The sequence below is a fragment of the Populus nigra genome, chromosome 12 (genome assembly GCF_951802175.1).
Source record: "Populus nigra chromosome 12, ddPopNigr1.1, whole genome shotgun sequence".
NCBI lineage: Eukaryota > Viridiplantae > Streptophyta > Magnoliopsida > Malpighiales > Salicaceae > Populus > Populus nigra.
In genome coordinates, this window is record NC_084863.1 from 12,948,445 (window position 1) to 12,972,271 (window position 23,827).

At 34.2% G+C, this 23,827-nt stretch overlaps 1 protein-coding gene across 2 annotated transcripts; it reads right to left on the bottom strand.

Annotated features, from left to right (window-relative positions):
• Window positions 1-5,114: 5,114 nt before the first annotated feature.
• On the bottom strand, window positions 5,115-10,187 carry LOC133669685 (transcription factor GTE4-like). 2 transcript variants are annotated; one of them, XM_062089916.1, is made up of 6 exons: window positions 9,917-10,187; window positions 7,682-9,786; window positions 7,546-7,591; window positions 7,339-7,452; window positions 7,153-7,223; window positions 5,115-5,537 (listed from the first exon to the last, which is right to left on the bottom strand). In XM_062089916.1, the coding sequence occupies exons 2-5, from the start codon at window positions 9,650-9,652 to the stop codon at window positions 7,174-7,176; spliced, it is 2,181 nt and encodes a 726-aa protein (XP_061945900.1). In that variant the 5' UTR covers window positions 9,653-9,786; window positions 9,917-10,187; the 3' UTR covers window positions 5,115-5,537; window positions 7,153-7,173. The 2 variants fall into 2 exon arrangements, with proteins under 2 accessions (XP_061945900.1, XP_061945901.1); XM_062089917.1 differs by having other exon boundaries at window positions 5,115-5,578; window positions 7,682-10,187.
• Between the last annotated feature and the right edge of the window lie 13,640 nt (window positions 10,188-23,827).

A 23,827-nucleotide genomic window follows, 5' to 3' on the forward strand; every position in this document is an offset into this window, starting at 1 on the left:
CAATATGGACACACACAGGATAGACCTAAATTCTCAAATACAAATGTACAATACAGCGTTACATAAAAAAAAATATAGACCAAACCCAGATCACATATTGTAATAAAATTACCAAAGGCTAAAATAGAATCAAGAAATCTCAATTTAGAAACAAATTTTCTACCAATCAAATTTTGCCATGTGTTATTTTTTATTTTATTTTTACATGAAAAGATAAAATAAAATTGAGATAAATAACATAAAAAATAAATGAGTCTTCGTATATTTCTTGGTCAATGAAATGTTGACATTTAGGATGAGATATTCAAGATATTTTATCATAAATACAAGATCTCATGAACAAAATTCTACCAATAAAGAACCTGAAAGCCCTTGCAAACCTCTATAAATAGAGGGCCTCAACCTAGAAAGAAAGAAAGAAAAAATTCTTGGAGATACAAATTTTCTTTAAGACAAACTCTTCAAGCAAGGAAGTCCTCTCTTCAAGCAATGAAGCCTCAAAAGCTCTCAAGCTTTCTTTATCTACGCTCGAAGTCTACAAAGAATGAAGTTCTATTGAATCAAGCCTAAACGCCCTATAAAAGTTTTTCAACAACACTCTGAAGATAAATCAAAGACACTTTTCAAATTATCAAATTATCAAATCTTGCTTCGCAATACACACCTAAATTCGAGTTCTTGCAAATCACAAATCTTGGCTTGATTTCACAAATAAATCAAGTCACCATATATCAAATCCAAGGAAAGAATTAGAGGATTGTCTTATACTTTTGAAAGAATATGTTAGATAGAGATTGTACTCGATCATATATTTAATAAAATTATATATTTGTACACGTATGCTTGTTTAATTTCAGGTGCTTAAAATTGTATTTATAAATTTCTGGCGACTCCATTGAGGATTTCTCTACCTCTCATCTCTTCTCTTCAAGAAAGAATTTTCAACAAACTCTCAATGGAAACTAGGAAGCATCATTGTAGCTTCCAAAAGCAACAAGACTACTAATTCAATTCACTAACATACCATTGAAGATTTTTTTACCTCGCTATTGAAAAAAAATTTCATCACCGAGTTGTATGCATATACTAAGCCAATTCTCAAGCTGACATCAACTTCAAATGCAAAAAGAGTACGAGAGCTCGCTCCAAAACTGAAGTTACAAGTAACTCAACTACAAAAGTCAAGTGGGACGCGTGGTATACTTAATTAGTCATCAGATAACTTCTCTCACTTTATGAAGTCAAGAAGCCAGAATTCATTCCATATTACAAGTATGCACAAAAAATCATGAAAAGAAAAGAGAGTAAACAAATCGATGTCAATATTAGCATCATTTAGTGAAGAAATAAAAATCCTTGTATGTCAAACATGGGTCATTCCACCAATAACTCATGACATAGAAGAGAAAGAACAAATGGGTGTAATTTCTGTTTATGAGGTTGAAAAAGAAGATTAGCGCCAGCCGCTTATCGACTATTTAAGACATGGTAAGCTAACTAAAGACCTGCGCCATAAGACAGGTGAGGCAAAGAGCTTCACGCTTCATATGCTTCTAAGACACTCTTTATCGATATTTTTTTGATGGGGTCTTTTTGTGTTATCTCGAAGAAGAAGAAACTATATAAAAAAATAAACACAGTCGAGGATCTATAGAGTGCACCAATCATGTCCTAAACTTCACTTTCAAATAAAAAAAATAGAGTACCGTTGGCCTATAATGGTGAAAGATTGCATATATTATACTAGAAAATGTCAAAGTTGTCAATTGCATGCTCATTTGATCCACCAACCACTAGAGCCTTTACACCCGACAATTGCTTCTTAGTCCTTTTGTGCTTGGGGACTTGATGTGGTATTGCTAAAAAACACTAGGGGGTATCTGTACATATTGGCCACAACATATTACTTCTCAAAGTGGACAGAAGTTGCAATATTAAAAGAGGTCAAGAAAGAGACATTTGTAAGCTTCATTCAGACAAACATCATCTACGATTATAGGGTACCGAGATATATCATAACTGATAATGAAAAGGAATTCTACAATACAACCATGAATAAGTTGTGTGCACAATTCGATTTCATTTTTTATTTATCAAATATAGTCCTCATTCTTTTTATTGATTTTTTTTTATCATTTTCTTGATATATATATTTTATTTTTTAATTTCATCCCTTATTATATTATTGCATTTAATTTTTATACCAAATTCGATCCTCATTCTTTTGATTACTATTTTTTTTTAATTTTAGATAACTGGAAATTTTGCTTGCTGATTTTTAAGAGTTTGCCTTCTTTGGAGTAACCTAGTCTCATGATCTGGGTCATGAGTTTTGAAGATTGACTCGATTTGACTTTATTTTTTTAATTTTATCCTTGGATATAGGTTATCAGGCCTTCAGTTCATGATTTTTTTTTCACTTTTTTATGGGGTTATCACAATCTCATATCTCAAGTAATGGGTTAGTCAAGTTAGCCTTGATTGACGTAGTTTTTTTTCCAATGTTTTTTTAATAGATTTGTTTTTAGTTTTACCTTTCATTATTTAGTTTACTTAAGAGTTGACCTCTATTATTTTATTCATTTTCTTTTATATGGGGTTATCCTGACCTCACAAGTAGGCCTAAAGTTTGGCATTCTGGCTAGAGTCATTGTAATTTTAGCTCGTGCAAGTGAGGAGCTACATCAGATTTCAAGCATAGTATCTCCTTAAGAATTTGTCGTTGATAGGCCAAATCTCCAATCCATTCTCATCGATAATTTTAAAAGCTCCATTGGTGTAGACTTCTTAAACCACATAAGAGCCATCCTATTTGGGGTGGACCTTGTTGCCCTTGTGTTTTGACATGATTATCGAGTGTTGTACTGCCAAGACAAGATCTCCAACTTGGAATGAGCATGGTCGTACCTTCTTGTTAAAAGCTCTACAAAGTCAAGCTTGATAACATTCTAATCGTTGTTGTGCTTCAAGACGCTTTTAATCTAAAACTTCAAGCTCTTTGAAGCATAGACGAACATTGTCTTCATTAGAAAGTCCTTGGATCACAATTCTTAGAGACAAAATTTGACATTCTAGTGGAAGAACAACTTCAACCTCATATACCAAGAAATATAAAGTAGCTTGAGTTGGCGTTTAAAATGTAGTATGATAAGCCCAAATCACTTTTCTAATTCTATCATGTCAGTCCCTCTTCAAGGATTCATCACCTTCTTGAGAAAATTGCATAAGGTCTTGGTAAAAACTTATGTCAAGCCATTAGTCGAAGCATTGTTATAAATTATTTTTTAAAAAAAATAAATAACAACCTAAAGAACATAAATCAAAGTTGAAGAAAAACCAAATTGAATGGCTCATTTGAATAGTTAGAGGGTTTCACACTAGAATTGAGGAGAGAGAAAAAGAAAGGAAAAGGCCACAGAAGCCAAATCAAAGGTCTGTTATCCACACGCCCTCCTAGGCATAAAGAGGTCATTGAGTAGATTCCAATGCCACCTCAGAAGCTAGGGTTTGGCCGCTAGGAGATGTAGCACACACCGTTCAAAATTCACGAACACCAGCCACACACTGATGCATGCAATGCACGCGTCAACTATTTTTTGTAATAATATTTACATTTACTAAAATACCGACTTTTCCTTCAATGCTCTTGATTATAACAAAAAAAAACCATAAAAAAAGCCCTTGCAGGTGATTTTAGTAATTTTTGCTTTTAAGAGTACTTCTGTCATTTTAATGTTTTGAAAAAAGTGAAAAGACTAAAAAGCGCTTGGATGCCAGTTTGATTCTTTTAAGGGTACGAAAGTTATTTTACTATGTTAGAAAATAAGAGAGGAGCGATTTACCCTCAACTAAATTGATAATGTTAAACGAACCTCGTAAAAAAATTATTTTGTCCTTTAATTTTTATGTCATTGGTAGTTATTGTGGATTGCCAAAATATCATTATATTATAGCAATTCATAATACAATAAATCTTGTTCCATGGTAAAACACTGACATCTTTAAGTTTTTTTTAATGTGAAAAAGATTATGAAGCATTTACTAAGCATTAAGAGGGAAGCCTGAATCTTTAGAAGCTGGAATTTACTTCGGGGATACCTAGAAATCACCATAAGAATCCAACCACCAATTCAACAACTCAAACAATTAAGTTTCACATACAAATAATTGGATATCAATTCGATCAATGAGTAATATCCAAATCAATAAATCATCAAGTCCCTGCCCAAATTACTTCTGGAACATCCAAAGGTAATGGCATTTTTCTTTTGCGAGAAAATCAAGCTAATGGCATTTTAAAAAACAGCATAAATGAAAGTGAATCCTCAACTTTCCAACTCTTGTTGAAATTGAAAGCAACAAATCCCAGTCCCACTGACATGAACTTGATATTGTCAAAGCTATGCCTGCACTATTGTATCCATAATGATCTCTTCTTCGTGATGCTAGAAAATAGTTCAACGGAAGTAACTGATAGATAAACCATACTAACACAAAACTCGTAAGCACTTTCAATTGTGGATTTTGAGAGAGGGTCACTAGTAGAAACAACAAGAGCACCGAGTTATGCAAGAGATGAAGCACAGTCCAATGAGGTCCATTTGGTGTCAATTGACGGGGAGGTGTTTGTGGCCCATCCAGTTCTGATTTAATGGGCTGTCTCTCCATGATAGCAGACCAGACCATGGTGAAAATTCCAAAGAAGACGCCGAGAAAGATTTGGTTTTGATTAAATAAGGGGTGAGAGAGAAAAGGAGCATCTTGTAAGAGTTGGAGAGTGCATGAGCTTGAGCTAATGAGTTCGCATTTGTGGACTTGATGGGTGAAAGTTATTGCTCAAGGAGTGTGGAGTGTGGAGTGACTGGGTCTTCAATGTTTTAAGCTTTCAGTTCTGCACGTTTAAACAAATGGGGAATCACGGAGTGTTTGGTTCATGGAACCGCCTGCAGCGGGGTGGCGGTCTGAGAGTTCAAGTCTCATCAACCACAGCCAGTAAAATTTTGGAGCCCATGAGGTACAAGAATTTCAATTTTGATTCAAGACATCTGTTAACGTTTGAGGAGAGCAGGATTGGTGGAGCCATATGATCTGCGCGCGACCACAAGCATACAATCTTCAGAAAAATTATTGGCCATTATAACAACTTCATGAGCATGAATCACAGAGTATCTCTTCTATAAGACCAACGAATCCTGCTTCTGCTAGCACAAAATCAACGGGGCGGTAGCTAAAACTAAAATGACTAGAAGTTGTTAGCCATGTACACATGCTGAGGGAAACAAACCACTGTATCTAATCATCACTCTGTATCTAATCATCACCACATTCTAAGGGGTATTATACAAATTCAAGACTACACAGATAAGCCACATGGAGATTCAAGAAACCAGTTCCAACAAGAGAGACTCCACTTTGCACTGGCAGGACAATCAGTCGCCTTGAGAACTTCACTGTACACCAAAGGCAGATTCCTATTCAATCCGGAATTCATGATATCACCAACATGGGGATAGCCATCTACCCTAAATTTCTGAGATCTGTCACGAAAATGGAAAGCCAAGATCAGCCACTGGTGCCTCTGTATTTAATAAACAAACTTTAGAAAATGTCAATAACAAGTTAATAAATACTTCTCATCAACTAGCTAATGCAGAATGGTGAGGAAAGTTCTGCATAAAACCATGGACCAAGCTTCAACTGATAACAGCACGTTTATTTACAGTTTCATACAAGCATCGACAATCCACAAAAACTAATGCCAATCTGTATGCAAACATCGTTTAAAATTACACGTTCACTTTTACTCATTCAGAAAGCATATAAGCATTTCTACCACAAGTTTAGCAGGGGGGACACAGAGATGGCAATATACAACAGGAAAACTACCCTAAAAAAATAACCAGGCTTCAATTATCCCACAAATTAGCATGTTTCTTATGGCATTGATTTGCTTTCATTGCTGATTATTACTTGTTTGCCAAGATAATCCCACAATTGATTCTGAACCAGTTTACATACCAAGATTCCAGCTTCAGAATTTCAGAACTATTCTGGAAAGGTTCCATGTAGGTAGATCAAGTTCCTAAACAAAACACACAATCTAGCCTAGAGAGGGATGAGGGCAAGGACAAGCTACTATATTCCCCAGCCTACTCTCCAGTGTTTTGTGGGCATAACATTGCACAAGCGCAGAGCCATCCAGAATATACCACACCTTCAAGATTTCTCTAATTATTGCATCAGGTAAAAGCTTCAAAGTTTCATATAAATCCTCAACAACATAAAGGAATTGGGGCATAGTTGATCCACAAGTGGGGCATAGTTGATCCACAAGTAGGTCATAGTAGTCATATAACCAACTAACAATCCAAAACAAAATACATTTTAAATTCACTAATGATTAACTCCAACCCAAATTGTCATGGTGTGCTAGAGTTTATGCATTAAAGGTGCTCTACTGTTTAGAAACCAATTTCTGCTGCCAAGTCATTACATTAGCCAGCCAATATTGGAGCAGATGCATAGTCATCTGAACCCATTTTTTCTCCCAAGCCCCAAAGTCCTTTTACATCAATTCTTTTTTACTCATCAATCCATGCCCAGCCTATAAGAAAATCAAACCCATGAGTGGAACCCCACAAGTATGTATCAGAATTCAGAACCACCTCAGCAATAACCAAGGCAAACAGCAAAGGCTACATTACCCATATGACTAGACTACATTTTAAGCAAGAACCGGTTAATCACCAAACTACACTCTGACTTGAGCAATCACATTCTTGTTCACTGAGAGACCCTACAAGGACAATCAAATAATGCTATAATGTGCAGAGAATTACGTTTTCAGCTTTTCACAAGAAAATCACAGATAAGGACAGTTGTCCCTACACATCCTGCAAGTCCTAAGCAACCACACATTCGTTCCATTTACAACCACACTATCAGCATCAATATTGTTACTAGATTGCAGGTACCGCTTGCAGACCAGACTAAAGACATGGGCTAATATGACAATAAGGTGACACAGCAGAAGTCGAGTAAAATATTGTATAATCAACAGTGAGTCAGAAAATGGCAGGAAAATGCACAGGTTATTAGCAAACAAAAGTAATACAAACATTTCAAGCCAACCACAGGAGAATATTTACCCACCGGAACTACTTGAGTACTCAATTAATTCCCTACATCTGATCCAGACGCTGAGGAGTTGTCACTGTCAGAGTCTGCAATAATCATGCAGATAAAGAAAAATAAATAGAAGGCTTCACTAAACATCAGAACAAACATATGAGACATAACAGAGACAGAAATTACAAAATTAGAAATGTGATGGAGTACCACTTGAAGAAGATCCAGAATCACTGCTGGAGCTGCTTGAACTACTAGACCTACTTCCATTGTCTCCCTGTTTCTCCACTTGAACAGGTGACAAAGTGGAGGCGTTCCTTTCATCTGCCAGCAGAAGATACAATGTTTCAAATAAACAATACAACCAAACTATAATTAACCAAAATGAAATTAATACTAACAATCAGAAAACTTTACCTGCTTTTGTTACTTTTGGTGCCTCCACCACAACTGATGCTGGGATCTGCAAAGAAACATCACCAGATGAAATTTAGAAACCATATTTCTGTTAGAAATAATGCTTCTGGTTGAGAAATATGGTCAGAGGCTTTACCTTCTGCTGCACATTCTGCTGAGCCTCTGTTCTAGCTTGAATGGCAAGTTCAGCTTTTCTCTTATTCTTGCTTAAACTCTTCTTGTAGTTGGTGACAAACCTATCCAGCTCCCACAGAGTCTCCACATCAACACTATCAATATCCACTTCAATTTCATCATCATGTTGGGACAGTGCTGAACTCCTCTTCTTTATTATCTGTACAATGTTATCCAGTTTCTCTGAAGGTAAGCTCTGGAGGTTTGTACTAAGCTTCTGTTTCTCGTCATAAGTCATGTCTCTCTTATGTGGATCTTTTGCCTTAGGCTTCTTTGGAACAGGGGTTCTACTAGAAGGTGTAGTGATGATGGGTTTGGGTCTGGATCTGGTATCAATAATAGGATAATTCATTGATTCTGATCTATCCAAAATCCTCCTCATATCAAGTGGGGGCGGTACAAATGGAGGAGCCTTTCTTGATGTGGGTGTGGGAATACTCACCTCATAACTGGCAGCAAACCTCATCTCAAGATCATAATCCGACTTTATAACAGCCCACTTGGTCTCAAATGTATCCAATAACTGCTCTGCCATTACGTGAACATCTTGCCCTTTCGGGTTATACTTCATAGCATTGTGAAATGTAAGTCTCACATCCTCTGCGAACTCTTCTGGGGACTTGTACCAATTCTTGGTCAGCCTGGACTTCACCGTGCCCAAGTCCATTGGATGCTTGATAATGGTAAAGTAATCATGCAAACCAAGACCCTTCGCATCAACAGGAGTATTAAACACCCAACCATGCTTATGCTTCATCAGTTTTTCAAGCAACGTACTGCAATTCTTGAAAATCTTAGTGCTTGTCCCAAACCCATATCCAGATTCCCCTGCCCCCTGCTTCTTCCCAATCAATTTCGACTTCTTGTTACTCTCAGCTGGCGGAAACTTGTCTTTTGCAAGCAAGAACTCTGAATTCATATAAAACTGATTTGCTTTTGGTGTCCTCTTCTCTTTCTCCACAAACTCACCCACACCCTGGCTATTCTCTATCACCGATATACTAAGCTGATTCAAGGGCCTAGACTGCCTAGGAGTAGAAGTAAGAATAGTAGTACTCTCACGGGGAACACCCACTGATCCCACTTCTGAATTAACCCTCGTCAATCTATTGTCAACCCTATCATTCACCAACACCACCCGTGAATTACTCAACCTACCAACACCAAGCTGCATTTCTTTAGCCTCAATCCTCTTCACCAAACCCCTAACCAAAGCAAGCTCACTCTCCAACTTCTTTTTGAGCTCCCTCTTCTCCTGCTTTGACCGTGACAACAAATCCACCTTCACCTTGTTATCCAGCCCTTCCTTCAGAAACACCCCATTCCCCACAGCTTGTCCCCTCTCCACAATTTTCTCTCTCACACCAGGCACCACCTCCTGAACTTCCTGCCGATTTAGGCTGATGGAAGCATCAGAAACTACAATTGAGAGAGAAACAGGCTGTTGCACTTGCTGGGCAGTGTTCGTGTTGTCTACCACTACAGGTTCTGATTCTCGCACTTCAAGTAACTCCTTCTCGTTGTTGTCCCTGTCCCTTGTTTCATTTGCAGTTGCAGTCGTAGTTGCTGCTGCAGTTGCATTTTTAGTTGCAGTGGTGGAGAGAGTGGCTGGAGCAGCTGCAGTTTCAGTTGCAGCAGTGGAAGTGGTGGTTGGAACAGTAGCGGTTTCAGTTGCAGAAGGGGCAGTGGTTGCTGTGGTGTTGACGTTGTTGTTGCCAGCAGCTGCGGTGCTAGTGGTGGTTAGGTTTGTGTTACTGTTATTGTTATCAGCGGTGGTGGTGGCGGTGTTATTGTTGGTGCTGCTGCCGGTGAGGCTGTTCTTTTTGGGTCCTTTAAAGGCCTTTCGGGTGTAAACCTTACTCTCTGTATACCTTTGTTTCTCTCTAACTTCTCCTCCTTCATTTCCTGCTTCTACTACACTCCCAGAAGCCATACATGTACCACCCAAAAACCCTAACCTTCCCCTTTAAAACCCTAATTTTCTCCCAATCCCTCTTTAAAGCCCTAATTTCCTCAAAATTCCCACTTTTAAAACCCTAATCCCCTCAAACCCCAAAATAGGGTTTCCTATATAACCACAACCCCCAGAGAAAAACCATAATTTCATTCCCAAATCAACCCAACACACATAGAAATTCAATATGGGCAAAAAAAAAAAACAGAACTAAAGCACAAGAAATTAGGTTAAAGCACGAACCTTTATCGAATCTTTTTCTCGATCCAAAGACCTATACATACAGAAACATATATCTATACAGCGCCATATACACAGAGAGATAGAGAGAGGGATTTCTAGAGAGAGAAATAGAGTTAAGGTTAGGGTTTCCAGCTCTGATTTTGTGGAGATCTTCGATTTCTTTTGGCTTTCACTTTCTCTCTCTAAAACTTTAAGGGCAAAAAAATGCGAGACTTTCTCTCTCTAGAAAAACTGTTTCTCTCTCTAGAGCTCCTCACTTTGCTTCACTATCCTTTATCTGACAGGTGTACGGTGCGTGTGCATTCGTGTATTTAAGAGCTACTTTCAAGAAAGTTAGACCCACGTGGTATCTAACGACGTGTACTACACGAGCGAATCAGGGAGGGGAGAGGCGTTCGCGTGGTATTCACATGGTAGTGGTAATAGTAGAGAGTTTAGTGGCGCGGAGTTTTGATTGTGGAATTTTAAAAGGTTCGTTCACGTAGGGACTGGGGCGTGGAATGTAATCGCTGAATTTGTAGGGAAGGAGGGAGGGTTAGTAGGCAGCGGAGGTTTGCACGCGCCGGGAAGGTGGTTTCAGGTTCGAGAAGTCAAAATTGTGATGACGTGGCAATATCTAGGCCGAAATTCAAACTTAACAACAGTAACAAGTAACAACAGTTGTGCTCTGTTGAAGTCAAACTTAAAAGGTTCCAACCTCGTATCCGTGTACATGTTCACCTATTTGTTTTTTATTTTAAAAAAATTAAAACAAATTATTTTTTATTTTAAATTAATATTTTTTTGATATTTTTATATCATTTTGATACGTTGATGTCAAAAATAATTTTAAAAAAATATATTATTTTGATACATTTTCAAGTGAAAAGTACTTTGAAAAGTAACTGCAACCATACTCTTAAACAGGCTCGAAACAATATAGAAAAACATAACTTTTTTTTAGTAAATAAAAATTAATAAAATAACACAAACCAAAAAAATATTTAAAAATCTAGCATTCATGATTTCATAGCAAACTAGATGGCATGCCCGCGTATTACTGTGGGCTTGTGGAAAAATTTATAATAAAAAAAAAAAACAAATCACGTGAGGAAAGACTGTTGCAATCCATATTGTTTTCAAGAAAAAAACTACAAAATTAAATTCTCAACCAACTCAATATTAAAAAAAAATCGACAAAGATAATTTTGAAAAAAATCATAACAAAAAAACTATGTAGGAAAACACTGTAACAATCTATAATATTTTGTGAGGAAATCTACACTTGTAATTCTCAACCAGCTCAATATTAAAAAAATAAAATCGACAAAAATAATTTTTAAAAAAATCATAACAAAAAAAATCATGTGGGGGAAGACTGTAACAATTCACAATGTTTTAAAGAAAAAAAAGTACAAAGCTAAATTCTCAACTAGCTCAATATGAAAAGAATAAAATCAACAAAGATAATTTTGAAAAAAAATCATATAAAAAATAGGAAAAAAACCATGTAGGAAAACATTATAGCAATCCACAATGTTTTGTGAGAAAAACTACATTTATAATTCTCACCCAGCTCAATATTAAAAAAAAATAGATAAAGATAATTTTGGAAAAAATCATAACAAAAAAAATAAAAATCATGTTAGGAAACACTGTAGCAATCTACATTGCTTTAAAGAAAAAAAATTACAAAGATAAATTTTTAATCAAATCAATATTAAAAAAAAATTCGACAAAGCTAAGAGCTCTTTTTTTTTCTGGTTGCAGCTTTAGTCATTCTCGTTGTTTATATTTTTATGTGCCATGTGTTAGGTTTGGCACCTTGTCTTTGATTAGATTCCTCATCTAACCATTGTCAGTTAATTCTTTTAGCTTGATAGTGCTTTCTCCTTTTGGTTTTGGTGTTTTATTCGGGGAGTATGTTTCCTTTTTTGTAAATCTTATATATGAACTTGTTGGTTCTCCAGCCTTATATATTTTTTGATCTGATATATTTACTTACCTTTGATAAAAATAAATAAATTCAACAAAGGTGATTTTGAAAAAAAAAACAAAGAAAAAACATGTGGAGAAACGTTGTAGCAAAATAAAAACCATGTAGGGAAACATTGTAACAATCCATAATGTTTTTTTTAAAAAAACTACATAGCTAAATTCTCAATTAATTCAATATGAAAAAGGTAAAATCAACAAAGACCATTTTGAAAAAAAAAAACATATGGAGAAACAGTGTAGCAATTCACAATGTTTTAAAGAAAAATACTACAAAGCTAAATTCTTAACTAGTTCAATATTAAAAAAAATAAAATCGACAAAGACAATTCTGAAAAAAAAAACACAAAAAAACTAAAAAAAATAATTTTGAAAAAAAATAAAATAAAAAAATGAAAAAAAAAACATGTGGGGAAACACTATAGCAAAACAAAAACCATGTGGGGAAACACTGTAGTAATCTACAGTATTTTAAAGAAAAAAACTACGAAACTAAATTCTCAACCAGCTTAATATGAAAAAAAATAAAATTGAAAAAGACCATTTTGAGAGAGAAAAAAAGATAAAAAATCATAAAACGAAAGGAAAAAAAACCACGTGGGGGAAATATTATAACAATCTACAATGTTTTAAAGAAAAAAACTACAAAACTAAATTCTCAACCAGTTCAATATTAAAAAAATAAATCAACAAAGATTATTTTGAAAAAAAAAACAATAAAAAAAAGACAATCTTGGGGAGAAAACAAAAAACAAAAACAAAAAAAACAAAAAAAAAACATGTGGGGAAAGCAACAGTGCTTTCCCCACGTGTTTTAGAGTATTACTTAATGTTATTTATAACTTGCACGTCATACTCAATATTTGCGACACGCGAGCCATAGATAATGTTTGGGACTTTTATCAATTTTAAATTTTAGATCTTTTTATCTCCCTTTCTACCTTTATTTTCTTTATCTCTCTCCTCACAGCACAATCTTACCTTTCTTCACATCCACTTCCAATGACCGCTCTCTCTCTTCCTACCACTAAACATGCCCAAATCCACCATAAGATTACCCTCTCACTCTCCATTATTGCTTCATTTTCTCTCTTTCTTTCTCTCCACTCGCGGGTCACCTCCCATTTTTTATCGCCACCACCACCACTGGTCACCACCCATATTCAACACTAAGATGTATATTCTAACACTTCCCCTCTATCATTTGATACAATTTATACTAATTTATGTTAATTGTTGATTTTGAAAATGTTATAGTATAGAATTAAGGATTTTTAGAAAAAAAATAGGGATTTTTTTAATTAGGTTTATATTAGGTTCATTATATATAAAATAAATTGATTTGAGTTGTTAATTATGTTATTTTTTAAGACAATCAATGATTTTGAGTTGCTATAAATTGCGAATTAAGGTTACAGTCAAGGTTTTCTACGTTAAATTAGGGATTTTTCAAATTACGTATCCAATAAGTTAATTAATTATGAAATACATGAATTGAGTTGATTATTTTGTTATGATGGTGAAACCTGGTGAATTTAGGTTTTCATCAATGATGTTACTGTTATGGTTTTGTTGATAAATTATTCACTTTGATTAACCTCACGATATCGATAAATTAGGCTTGTATTTTATTATATTATTTGATAGAATGTTTAGTAATTTTGAAATATTATACTTCTATGGTTATACTATTATCGATATCGATAATGAAATTACTTATAGTGGCTAGAATATGCTTGAAATAGAAGTTAATATTACTTGAAAGATGTTGCAAATTAGGGTTAGTTAAGCTACTTATATCGGTATACCCATCTATAGTGACAGAAATGTGAAATCAATGTTTGAGTTTGCGAGTATTAATGTGATTAAAATGTAAAAGCTCTACTTGAATAATAAATCTAAATAAGAAAACTTCTCTAGTATGGGGTTCACTCGGGTGCCAAGTAACACTCAGAGGACATACAAGCAGCTGATCCATCTAGGTTTAACGGTAATGCAAAAAGACAAACATCGACACAAGAAATTACTAATTTGGAACCTCAATTGGATAAGATATTTGCTCTATATTGCTATGGAAAATCCAAACCAAGTGATGATGAAGATGACCGTCACATTAATTGTAATAACCCCGATTTCCTACATACTTTTTCGTGATACATTGCAAATTTTCAAGTAAATTTTTTTTAAGATAATATAAGTTCCACCAAAATTTCAGCAGAGTGTCTCCTATACTGGAAGTTCTCAAGTTATCGACATAATCATATTATATTTTCAATTTTAATTCACATCCCGATCCAATCGTTATGGATCTCAACCCAACTCATCATCATCAACACAACACATCTTATTCAATAACATCATATAATGTAATTCAAGTGAAAGATTCAATTTTAACTATAAACATGCATGGTTAAATAGGTACTTAGAGTTACAACATTAAATTAAAGTCATATATTCAAATTTACGGATTAATATTACATTTCAAGTTTTAGGAGATAAGACTCTTAATTTACAAATAATTACATGGTCAAGAGCAAAAGATAACTAAACCAATACCATTCCTGACGTGACCCTAATGGACTTGAAAATAGAAATTAACGTGTACATATAAATATAAAAAGATAGTAACAAACAATAACAATGATAGGTAATAATCTCCATAGAATTTCTTTTGAGATATAAAATTAGATATAAACCTCTTTTACAACGTGTATTTTCCATCTATTACCAATATCCATCTAATATCCTATAACATTCATTGAAAATAATTCCATCTTGGAAATCTCAACACAACTCAATGATTTTCGAATATCATCTCCTTATAAATCAATTTTCACTTTATACCAAGATATTCCTCTATTCGTATCATTAACTTATCTCATTCTTTTGAAATAACTAATCAATATTTTCCCTTTTATTTTCTGGAAGGTAATCACCGACACTAATAAATCTCATTAGTATCATTAGTCTTCTAATATTGGGCTAGACTAATCAATTACATTCACGTGCTGATATTAATACAACCGATTAGTATCATTAACTATTCATATCTGAAGTATCCAATCTTATTCATATCTGGTTTACCATCAAAGTTGTCGATTTCAAGAACCTTTGACATCATTAGCCTCCTTACCTGGAGTAACTAATCACACAAGAAATGGTTGTCGATACCAATGTGACTTATTGATATCATTAACTATTCTTGACCCGAAATAATTAATCAACTTATCTTTTTCACTGAACTAGGAGTAACCATGCCAATGTTAGTAATCTTTACTAACATCATTAGTCACACAATTGCTCGGGATCGACTAATCAATTTAAGAAATGTCAGCACCAATAAAACCTCATCGATACCATTAGCAATCTAAACCCGGATAGCTAATCAATGTCACCTAAAATGCCGGTACCAATGAAACCTTATTGATATCATTAGCTATCCAAACCCGGATAGCTAATCAATATAACTTGAAATGCTGGTACCAAAGAAACCTCATTGATACCATTAGCTATCCAAACCTGGATAGCTAATCAATAAAACTTGAAATGCCGGTACCAATGAAACTTTATTGATACCATTAGCTATCCAAACCCGTATAGCTAATCAATGTCATCTGAATTTTTGATTTGTACCGATCACCTTTCTTCTATTTTTTTTTATTAATATCATATGCATTGTAACCACGGTTGCTAAGTATCATTCACACACAAACTTAGTTATCGACACTATGACCACTAAACATCATTCACATAACTTTGGTCACCCTCATTGTAGTGCCAAGTATCATTGTAATATATCCTTAGCCACTAACACTATGGTGATCAATTATCTATCATTTCTCTCTCAATCTTTAATTCATTGTGTATACCCAATCCATACTGAGGTATGTAAGATAATTACATCTATTCCAAGGTTATCATGACTAATTTGATGTCTATCAATGTAAGGTAATTGTATTTATCCTAATAATAACATAATTAATTTGATACATAACAATGCATGCAAGGTAATCATATTCGTTCAAACATCATCCTAACTAATGGAGGTATATCGTTGCATGCAGGGTACTCTTATTCATTCCAACAATATCATCACAAGTTTGATACATATTAATGTATGTAAGATACTCATATCCATTTCAATTATATCATAACTAGTTGATACACATCAAAGCACGCAAGGTACTTATATTCATTCCAATATTATCGAAGCAATAAAACAATCAATTCTGAAATTTATCAATAAGTTTACACAATTTAAAAAGACAAGGTGCGATGTACCTACCTAGAGCATGCGCATGTGCTGCCACTTCATGCAATTGTCTAGTCCCCACAGCTTCCTTTTTACCACTAGGGATTCAGTTTTTATCAACAATATAACCAACATCACAACTTTATTTAATTTTCATTCAACTAGTATTCTCAAACCAATCACAAGGAATATCCTTAGGATCTCATACTCTTACCCATTTTCATGTTCATATTCATTCTTATAATTTTTTTTTATCAAAACCATCACTCAACAACAATTTCAAACAAAAAAAAAATTGTCTAATTCTGATCGATTTAGCTTAACCAACCTAGAACACTATCTAGTGTTTTAATCAAAACTAAACTGAAAAAAAAACTCAGTTCTGGGCGTGATTTGTCTCTATGAAAGGCTGAAGCATAGAAATACAACTTTCATGAAGAAATTAACTCCAAATTATTTACTTTTAAGACTCAAAATCAATAATCACAATAACCCCTTCTTTATAGCTAAAATTTTGGACAACAAGGATTTTCATCCTTTGAAAATCCTTTTCAACTTTCAACTTATTTTCATGCATAAACAACATTATCCAAAGTCGTTTGGCATCATTAAATTACAAATTTAATTAATTCTAAAATAAAACATTCAAACAATTTCCCTACCTCTACAATATAGCAAGATTTGGCCAAAATAGGAAAACTCGTCCCATTAGGATTTCTCCTATTATTATTATTTATTTAATTTTTTACACTCCATATATATGTTATTATCCTTGTTTAGCATTATTAATACAACAAAATGATGAACTATTCATTTTCTTTCACTTTCTCCTCGTGCGATTAAACATATGTGACAAACCTTAACAATTAATATTCTTATATCATTATCACAACAATAATTTCACCATACTAATTAGAATTCATGACAATCTTCATTAACTAATCAATTCGCCAAAAATATACTTATGGCTTGCTTTAAATATGTTTTATTTTCCAAATTTCTTTCATTTTAATTTCTTCATGGTTCCACCCCATTCATATCCACACAACCAACAAGTTAGCTTTTTATTCAATCAACATGTTCATATAGCAATGTTCCTTCCTATTCTTACACAATAGTCATTTTTCCCCTCATATAAAGAATACATAATTAATCTATAACAATACTAATAACAAGAACATATTTTACCATTACATCTTCCATAAACCCTACCACCCACACAATTCTAATTTCATCAAAACATGTATTTAATCAAGCTTTCTAAATTTTGCCAAAACTAGCGATAGATTCAGAAAGCAATAAGTCATCAACCTCTGATTATTTTGTTGAACCCAACGGTCAGAATATAGATCATAGAGTTTTGCACAATATATCTCAAAATTAGAATGATCCAACGGTTGAATCTCCCTAAATCTGAATAAAATCGAGTTAACCTAAAAATAGACGAGCTACTATTCAACGTGAACAACACCTTGTTGGAGAGTGCGTTTCTAATCTCCACCATCCAGAATGAAGGAAACATCTAGGCACACCACATATCCAAAAATAGGTATGCTTCAACAGTGGAAGAGAGAGAAATCGGTCGGCGACCAAAACTGCCCTGCTGGTGTATTTCCTTTTGTTTTCCAGGAAATTGCAGATGATGAGTTCTGTCAAACAGATTATGTGCCATCAAATCCCTCTAATTAGTTAGTAGAGTAGTGGGAGAAGAACAATATATCCAAATATCAGCATCATCCAATAGTGGATTCCAGAGATATGGCCACCGGAGCATTATTGGTTCCTCCAAATTCTGCACTTCTCTCTCTAGCTGAATTCTCTATGGTCTCTCATTTTTTTTTAACTGGTGGATTCTTTGATGTTTTAAAGACATATTTTTCCTTAATTACAATTATGTCCATCATTTACGCCTTTATGTATTTTATTTTATTTTTCATGTAAACTATCTGGTTTGTTCCTGCTTAAATCGCTAGTCTTTACCAAACTCCAATTGGGATGAGATCTTTAACCAAGGTAGGAAAACATATTAATAGACTTTATGCAAAATTTCATCTTGATCCGATGTTGGATTGAGGGTTTTGCTTTCTAATGTAAAATTGGTCAGTTCATGACTTTTCGTCAACGATCCAAATTTTCTCGTTCAGTCTTCACATAAAATCATATCAATTATCCTTCTAAGCCTTTAAGGTCATTTTATTATTTTGGAATATATTCAATTTAAAATTTTCACCTTTATTTATTTATCGGGTATTATTATCGTTTCAAAGTAATGTCACTAATTTTTAATCGGTGCTTGCACCTTCAATCCTACCATTTTTATTGCACTATCTTTAATAATGTTGTAACCCTTTTTTGGGTCCCCAAATAAATGAAATAAAATAAATAGCCAAAGGAGGTTAGAAAAATAACAGGAGGCAGAAGCGCTCAGCAAATGGTCAGAAAAATCAGTCAAGGAGGTTAAAAATACAAAGATTGGATTTTTGACAGTATATTCTTGAAGGATGAGAGCCCTGTTGAGAAGGAAAATTTGAATTGGAGGAGAAAAGCCCAAATTTGGATGTTTTTGGATTTAATTGGATTTTTAAATGATTTTTATAGGGGATTTGATTGCAAGAAAAATTGATTTTTAAGTCAATTTGGGCTTTAATTGGAAGAAATTTAAGTTCTGGGGCCAAAATATATTTTTTAGGAATTTATTAAGTCAAATCAGGGGCTTAATTGCATAAATATTGAAGTTTAAGGGCCAATTAGGGACTTAATTGAAGAAATCCGAAACCAGGGATCAAATTGGAGAAGGCGCGCAAGTAGGGGGGTTGGAATTAATTGATTCAGGGGTCTAATTGAAGAAATTGGAAGTTTATTGATCAATTAAGGGCTCAATTGCATAAATCCGAGGCCAAGGACTAAAGTGAAAAACGCGGCCAAATATAGGGACAGGGTTCGAATTCGGCAGGGATGCAATTGAAGGGACAAAAGATGATTGAGGGCTGATTTGGACTTTGGCGCGTTCTGGCGCCACATTTAAATGAAACGGCGCGTTTTCTCCAAAACGACGCCGTTTCATCCATTCAAAAAAAAAAAAAGAAAAAAAAAAAAAAAAAGGAAGAGGGCAGAACGGTGTCGTTTTGAACGACACTGTTCATCTTTCTTCTTCCCCCCGAAACAGACAGCGGGGAAGAAGGAAAATGATGCTTTTTTTTTGAATTTTGCCGGCCACTCTCTCGCTTGGAGCCCACCGACCGGGCACAATGGCCGACCACCCACCGCGCACCACCCGCCGAACCTCGGCAGCCGCGCCCAATGGCCGACCGGCCGGCTGTTACCCATGAGAGCCGAAAAAAGAGCCACTCACTTGGCTCTATAAATAACACCAACACAGCTGCAACTGAGGGAGGACGGAGAGGGAAGAGACCTGAAAGAAGAAAAAAGGAGAGGCAACGAGGGAGAGGAGAAAACGAAAAAAAACAGAGGAGAGAAAGGGGGGAAAAAAAAGAAGAGAGAGAGGAGAGGAGAAATAACACAGAAGCAGTAGAGAAGAAGAAGAGCCAACCTTCGGTCAGCAACCACCAGCAAAACCACCACCAGCACCACTGTCAGCTCCTCTACCCAAGCTCATCGTCGCAGGTAACTCTTCCCCTGTTCATCTTCTTGCATGCAGAACGTGCACTGTGCACGTTCTGCAAGCAAGAAATTAATTAGCTGGTTACTGTGCAGGGGCACAGTAACCGGCTAATTAATTCCCCCGGTTACTATGCAGGTCTAATTAATTAACATGTTACTGTGCAGGTGCACAGTAACCACCTAATTAATTAACGGGTTACTGTGCTTGTGCACAGTACCCCGTCACTATTTGTGCACAGTATCTCAGTCACTGTTGTGTACAGTATCCCGTCACAGAAGAAGCATGATGGCCTGTTGGGCCGAGATCGGCCCAACCCAGTCTGGGCCGAGATCGGCCCAACCTTTCTTTGTTGGGCTGAGTCCGGCCCATTTATTTGGTCCGTCCCAGCCCGATTTGTTTTTATATTATATATTATATATTATAATATGTTATGTGTATATATGTACATATATATATAAAATATGATAATTAAAAATATATATACATTTCTAAAAAATATCTTTAAAAATATTGTTGATTTTTCTGCATTTGTTTTATCAAAGTGGATTAATATTTGGTTATATTTTTATACTGTAAGAATACAAACCCAGTATTAAAATACCCGATTTGCGTCAAAACATCAAAAAATACATAATTACAAAAAAAAAATGTTTTGTTTTCATGCATACGGCCTGGTCTCTCCAATATATATATATAAATATTATAACAACATATTTTCACACAACAAAGGAAATTTCAAAAATCAATATATGTATTAGCATGCATTTTGGCTTTAATAACCAGTTTATTCAAGCCATGAGAACTAGGCCAATATTTCAAAAATTCTAAAAAAATCTTTTTGTCTTCTTTTAGTATTTGGGATTAAGAATTTATACGTAAAATGTATTCCTGATATTAAAAATATAGCTTTTTTTACATAGACCTTAGAACGGTTAAGTTTTACCCGATAAGATAAGGACCTCCTTATTGAGGAGGACTTTTCTTGAACCATAGACGGACCAACATACATAGACATTAGAACGGTTAGGTTTTTACCCGATAAGATAAGGACCTCCTTATTGAGGAGGACTTTTCTTGAACCATGGACGACCCAACAACTAGGAAACACAACGAGACCTTGAATTTTATCAGACAAATAAACAATGCAGCTTACCTTAGGTAGGGCGTATTTGGGGTGCTAATACCTTCCCTTTACGCAACCAGTCCCCGTGCCCGATCTCTGAGACCAGTTAGGGTTCCTAGTGACCAAGATACTAGGTGGCGACTCCAACACCATTTTTCACTGCTAAGAGACAAAGAACTCCTTGTCTCACCATATTTACTAGATATATACCCCCATCACACATTCGAGGGTGGACGATCGCCGCGACGTCGCGCACCCCGCGACAAATAATAATGTATTCTTTATTACCTCACTTATTTCTTAGAAACATTTTGTTATTTTTCTCATTATTTTATCCATTAAAACACGTACTAGTTTCTCCGTCCTTATGAATTCTAAACCGAAATTCATTTTATAGAGGTCATCCCTTCCATTATATATCACTTTCAGTCTTATGTTTATATGATAGTTTACACATCTGCATATTTAAATTATAAATTTCTAGGGTTTCACATTAATAGAGTTGAGGAAGAGAAGGAAGATAGGGAAGATGAGAATGTTGAGTTAGTTGAGCCTATAAATAAATACATGACACCTTCTACTTTTGAATTTCAGGTTATGTGTATGCATAACCAATACATATGTAATGATCAGGTTAGTAGTTATAAGCATTTGGGCTTAAAATTGATGAATTGAAGGTTGGACAAAAATTTTGAGACAAGTCTGAACACATTATTGTAGTTAAGAGTGGTATATCAAGAATTCATTACAATACAACGTCCATTGTTCAACTAAAACTTATGTTTGGTTGCAATGCGTTCAAGAACCATAAGTAAATGGTATATGCGTGGGGATATCACTAGAGGTCTAATTCATGGAAGATTTCAAAATTGAAAGGGTCACACATATATCAAAACCCATTTATTTTGCAACGCCATCATCATATTAACTAAGATCTCATTACCGAGGTGATGTTGATAATTATAAAAATAGATATAAGTACGAGTGTTGCAACAATTCAAGCTACAATGGAGATGAATTATGGGCATGACATCTCATATTAGAAGGCATGGATGGCTAAATAGAAAATATTTGAGCAATTGTTTAGTACACACGAAGAGTTATTTCAAAACTTGCTTAAAGCACTACTAGCCATCGAAGATTCAAATCATGAAACGATTGTCCCTTGGGATCATAAAATATTTTATAGTAATGAGGCAACATTTTGGAGAATATTTTGGGCATTTAGTGCTAATTGATGGGTTTTAACATTGTCATCCTTCAATCAATATTGATGACACTCACTTTTATGGTATGTACAAAGCAAATTTATTAATTATAGTTGTTTATGATGCTAATATTATGGTATATTGTCAAAGAAGAGACAAACATTAATTGGAGTTGATTTTTTGTTAATGAAATCTAGGCAATCAACCATTTTTTCTTTCATTCACTATTTTTTAATGACTTTCTCTCTCCTCTATCAAACTCATGGACTCAAATGTGAACTATTAGCCCACATGTCTATGGAATAATGATTTTGATGATAACAACAATTATTGAATTTAATATGTATGTAAAAAGTTTTAATGTTGTAAGAGTTTAACTATATCAAATTTAAGCAATATCTACTCCTTGGTTACAAACTTGACTTAAAGATACCTAAGCTTAATTTAATGTAATCAATTCTTTATATAATTTAATTTGAAATCACAAAAATAATTTTACCTAAAAACATTTTTGTTGCCAAATGTATCAATTAAAAATAGTTTTATTACCAAAATTAATCCATGGTAAAAGATACCTTATGAAAAAAAAATTATCATATATTTTGGTAATATCACTCAAATTATATTCAATGGATTGCATAAACTAGATCAAATGAGTTCTTGTATTTTTTTTATAACACTAAAAAGCTTTTTTATCCATTTTTAAATAAGTGGTAAACTTGTAATTTAGAAGAGTTGTACAAACATATTTTACACTAAAGAGTTAACTTGTTTTACACTCAATGATTAACTTGTTTTACACTCAATCTCTTGTAAATAACTCTTTTCCATCCAAAATTCATGATATAGTCATTTCCAACGAATGGAAAAATACTTCAAGAGCTTGAACTCGTTTAAAGTTTAATCACCTAGGAGAAAAGATCATGACACTAGAGGGTCAATTAAAAACTAGGATTTCCTACTTTAAAGGAAGCAATTATGCTTATTGAAAAGCTATGATGCAAATTTTTCTTGAATATATTGATAATGAGTTGTGGGATATTATTGAGAGTGGTTATACTCATCCTACTAAGATAAGTTTAGACGGAGAAGTTTATCTAAAACCCATAAGTGAATATGATGATAAAGAAAAGAAAAGATATGATTATAATGCTAAGGCCATGATTGCTTTCTTTTGTACACTTAATAATGTAGAGTTCACTAGGGTTAAAAATTATAAAATAGTCTTTAAAATTTGAAAACTTATGGAAGTCACCCATAAAGAAACAAGTCAAGTTAAGGATTATAGATTGATTAGCTTCATTAGAGAATATTAATTGTTCAAGATGGAGCCCAATAAAAGTATACATGAAATGCATTCTAGTTTTATTATCTTCATTAGTGAAGTTATTAGCTTAGGTAAAAAAAAAACATAAATGAGAAAATGATGGTAAAATCTTGAGGTCTTTACCTAGAGATTAAGAACCTAAAGTCACGACTAAAGATGAGGTTAACAATCTTAAAACTGTTGACTTTGATGAGTTATTGGTTTATTAATCGCTCATAAAGGAAAAATCAAGGAGCTTCAGATTAAAGATAATGAAACCAAAAAGAAATCTTTAGCGTTAAAGTCAGTAACTAACCATAAAGGAAAAAATAGATATAATAATGAAGATGATAATGACATAGCTATGATTGCTAAAAGATTTTAAAACTCTTGACTTTGATGAGTTATTGGTTCATTAATCACTCA

Excerpts from the sequence above, each read along its gene's own strand:
- LOC133669685 (XM_062089916.1), bottom strand. The coding sequence starts at position 9,652 with ATGGCTTCTGGGAGTGTAGTAGAAGCAGGAAATGAAGGAGGAGAAGTT. Across the intron at positions 7,592-7,681 it reads AGCAGAATGTGCAGCAGAAG|ATCCCAGCATCAGTTGTGGT; the intron begins GTAAAGCCTCTG and ends GTTTCTTTGCAG. Across the intron at positions 7,453-7,545 it reads ACCAAAAGTAACAAAAGCAG|ATGAAAGGAACGCCTCCACT; the intron begins GTAAAGTTTTCT and ends TTCTGCTGGCAG.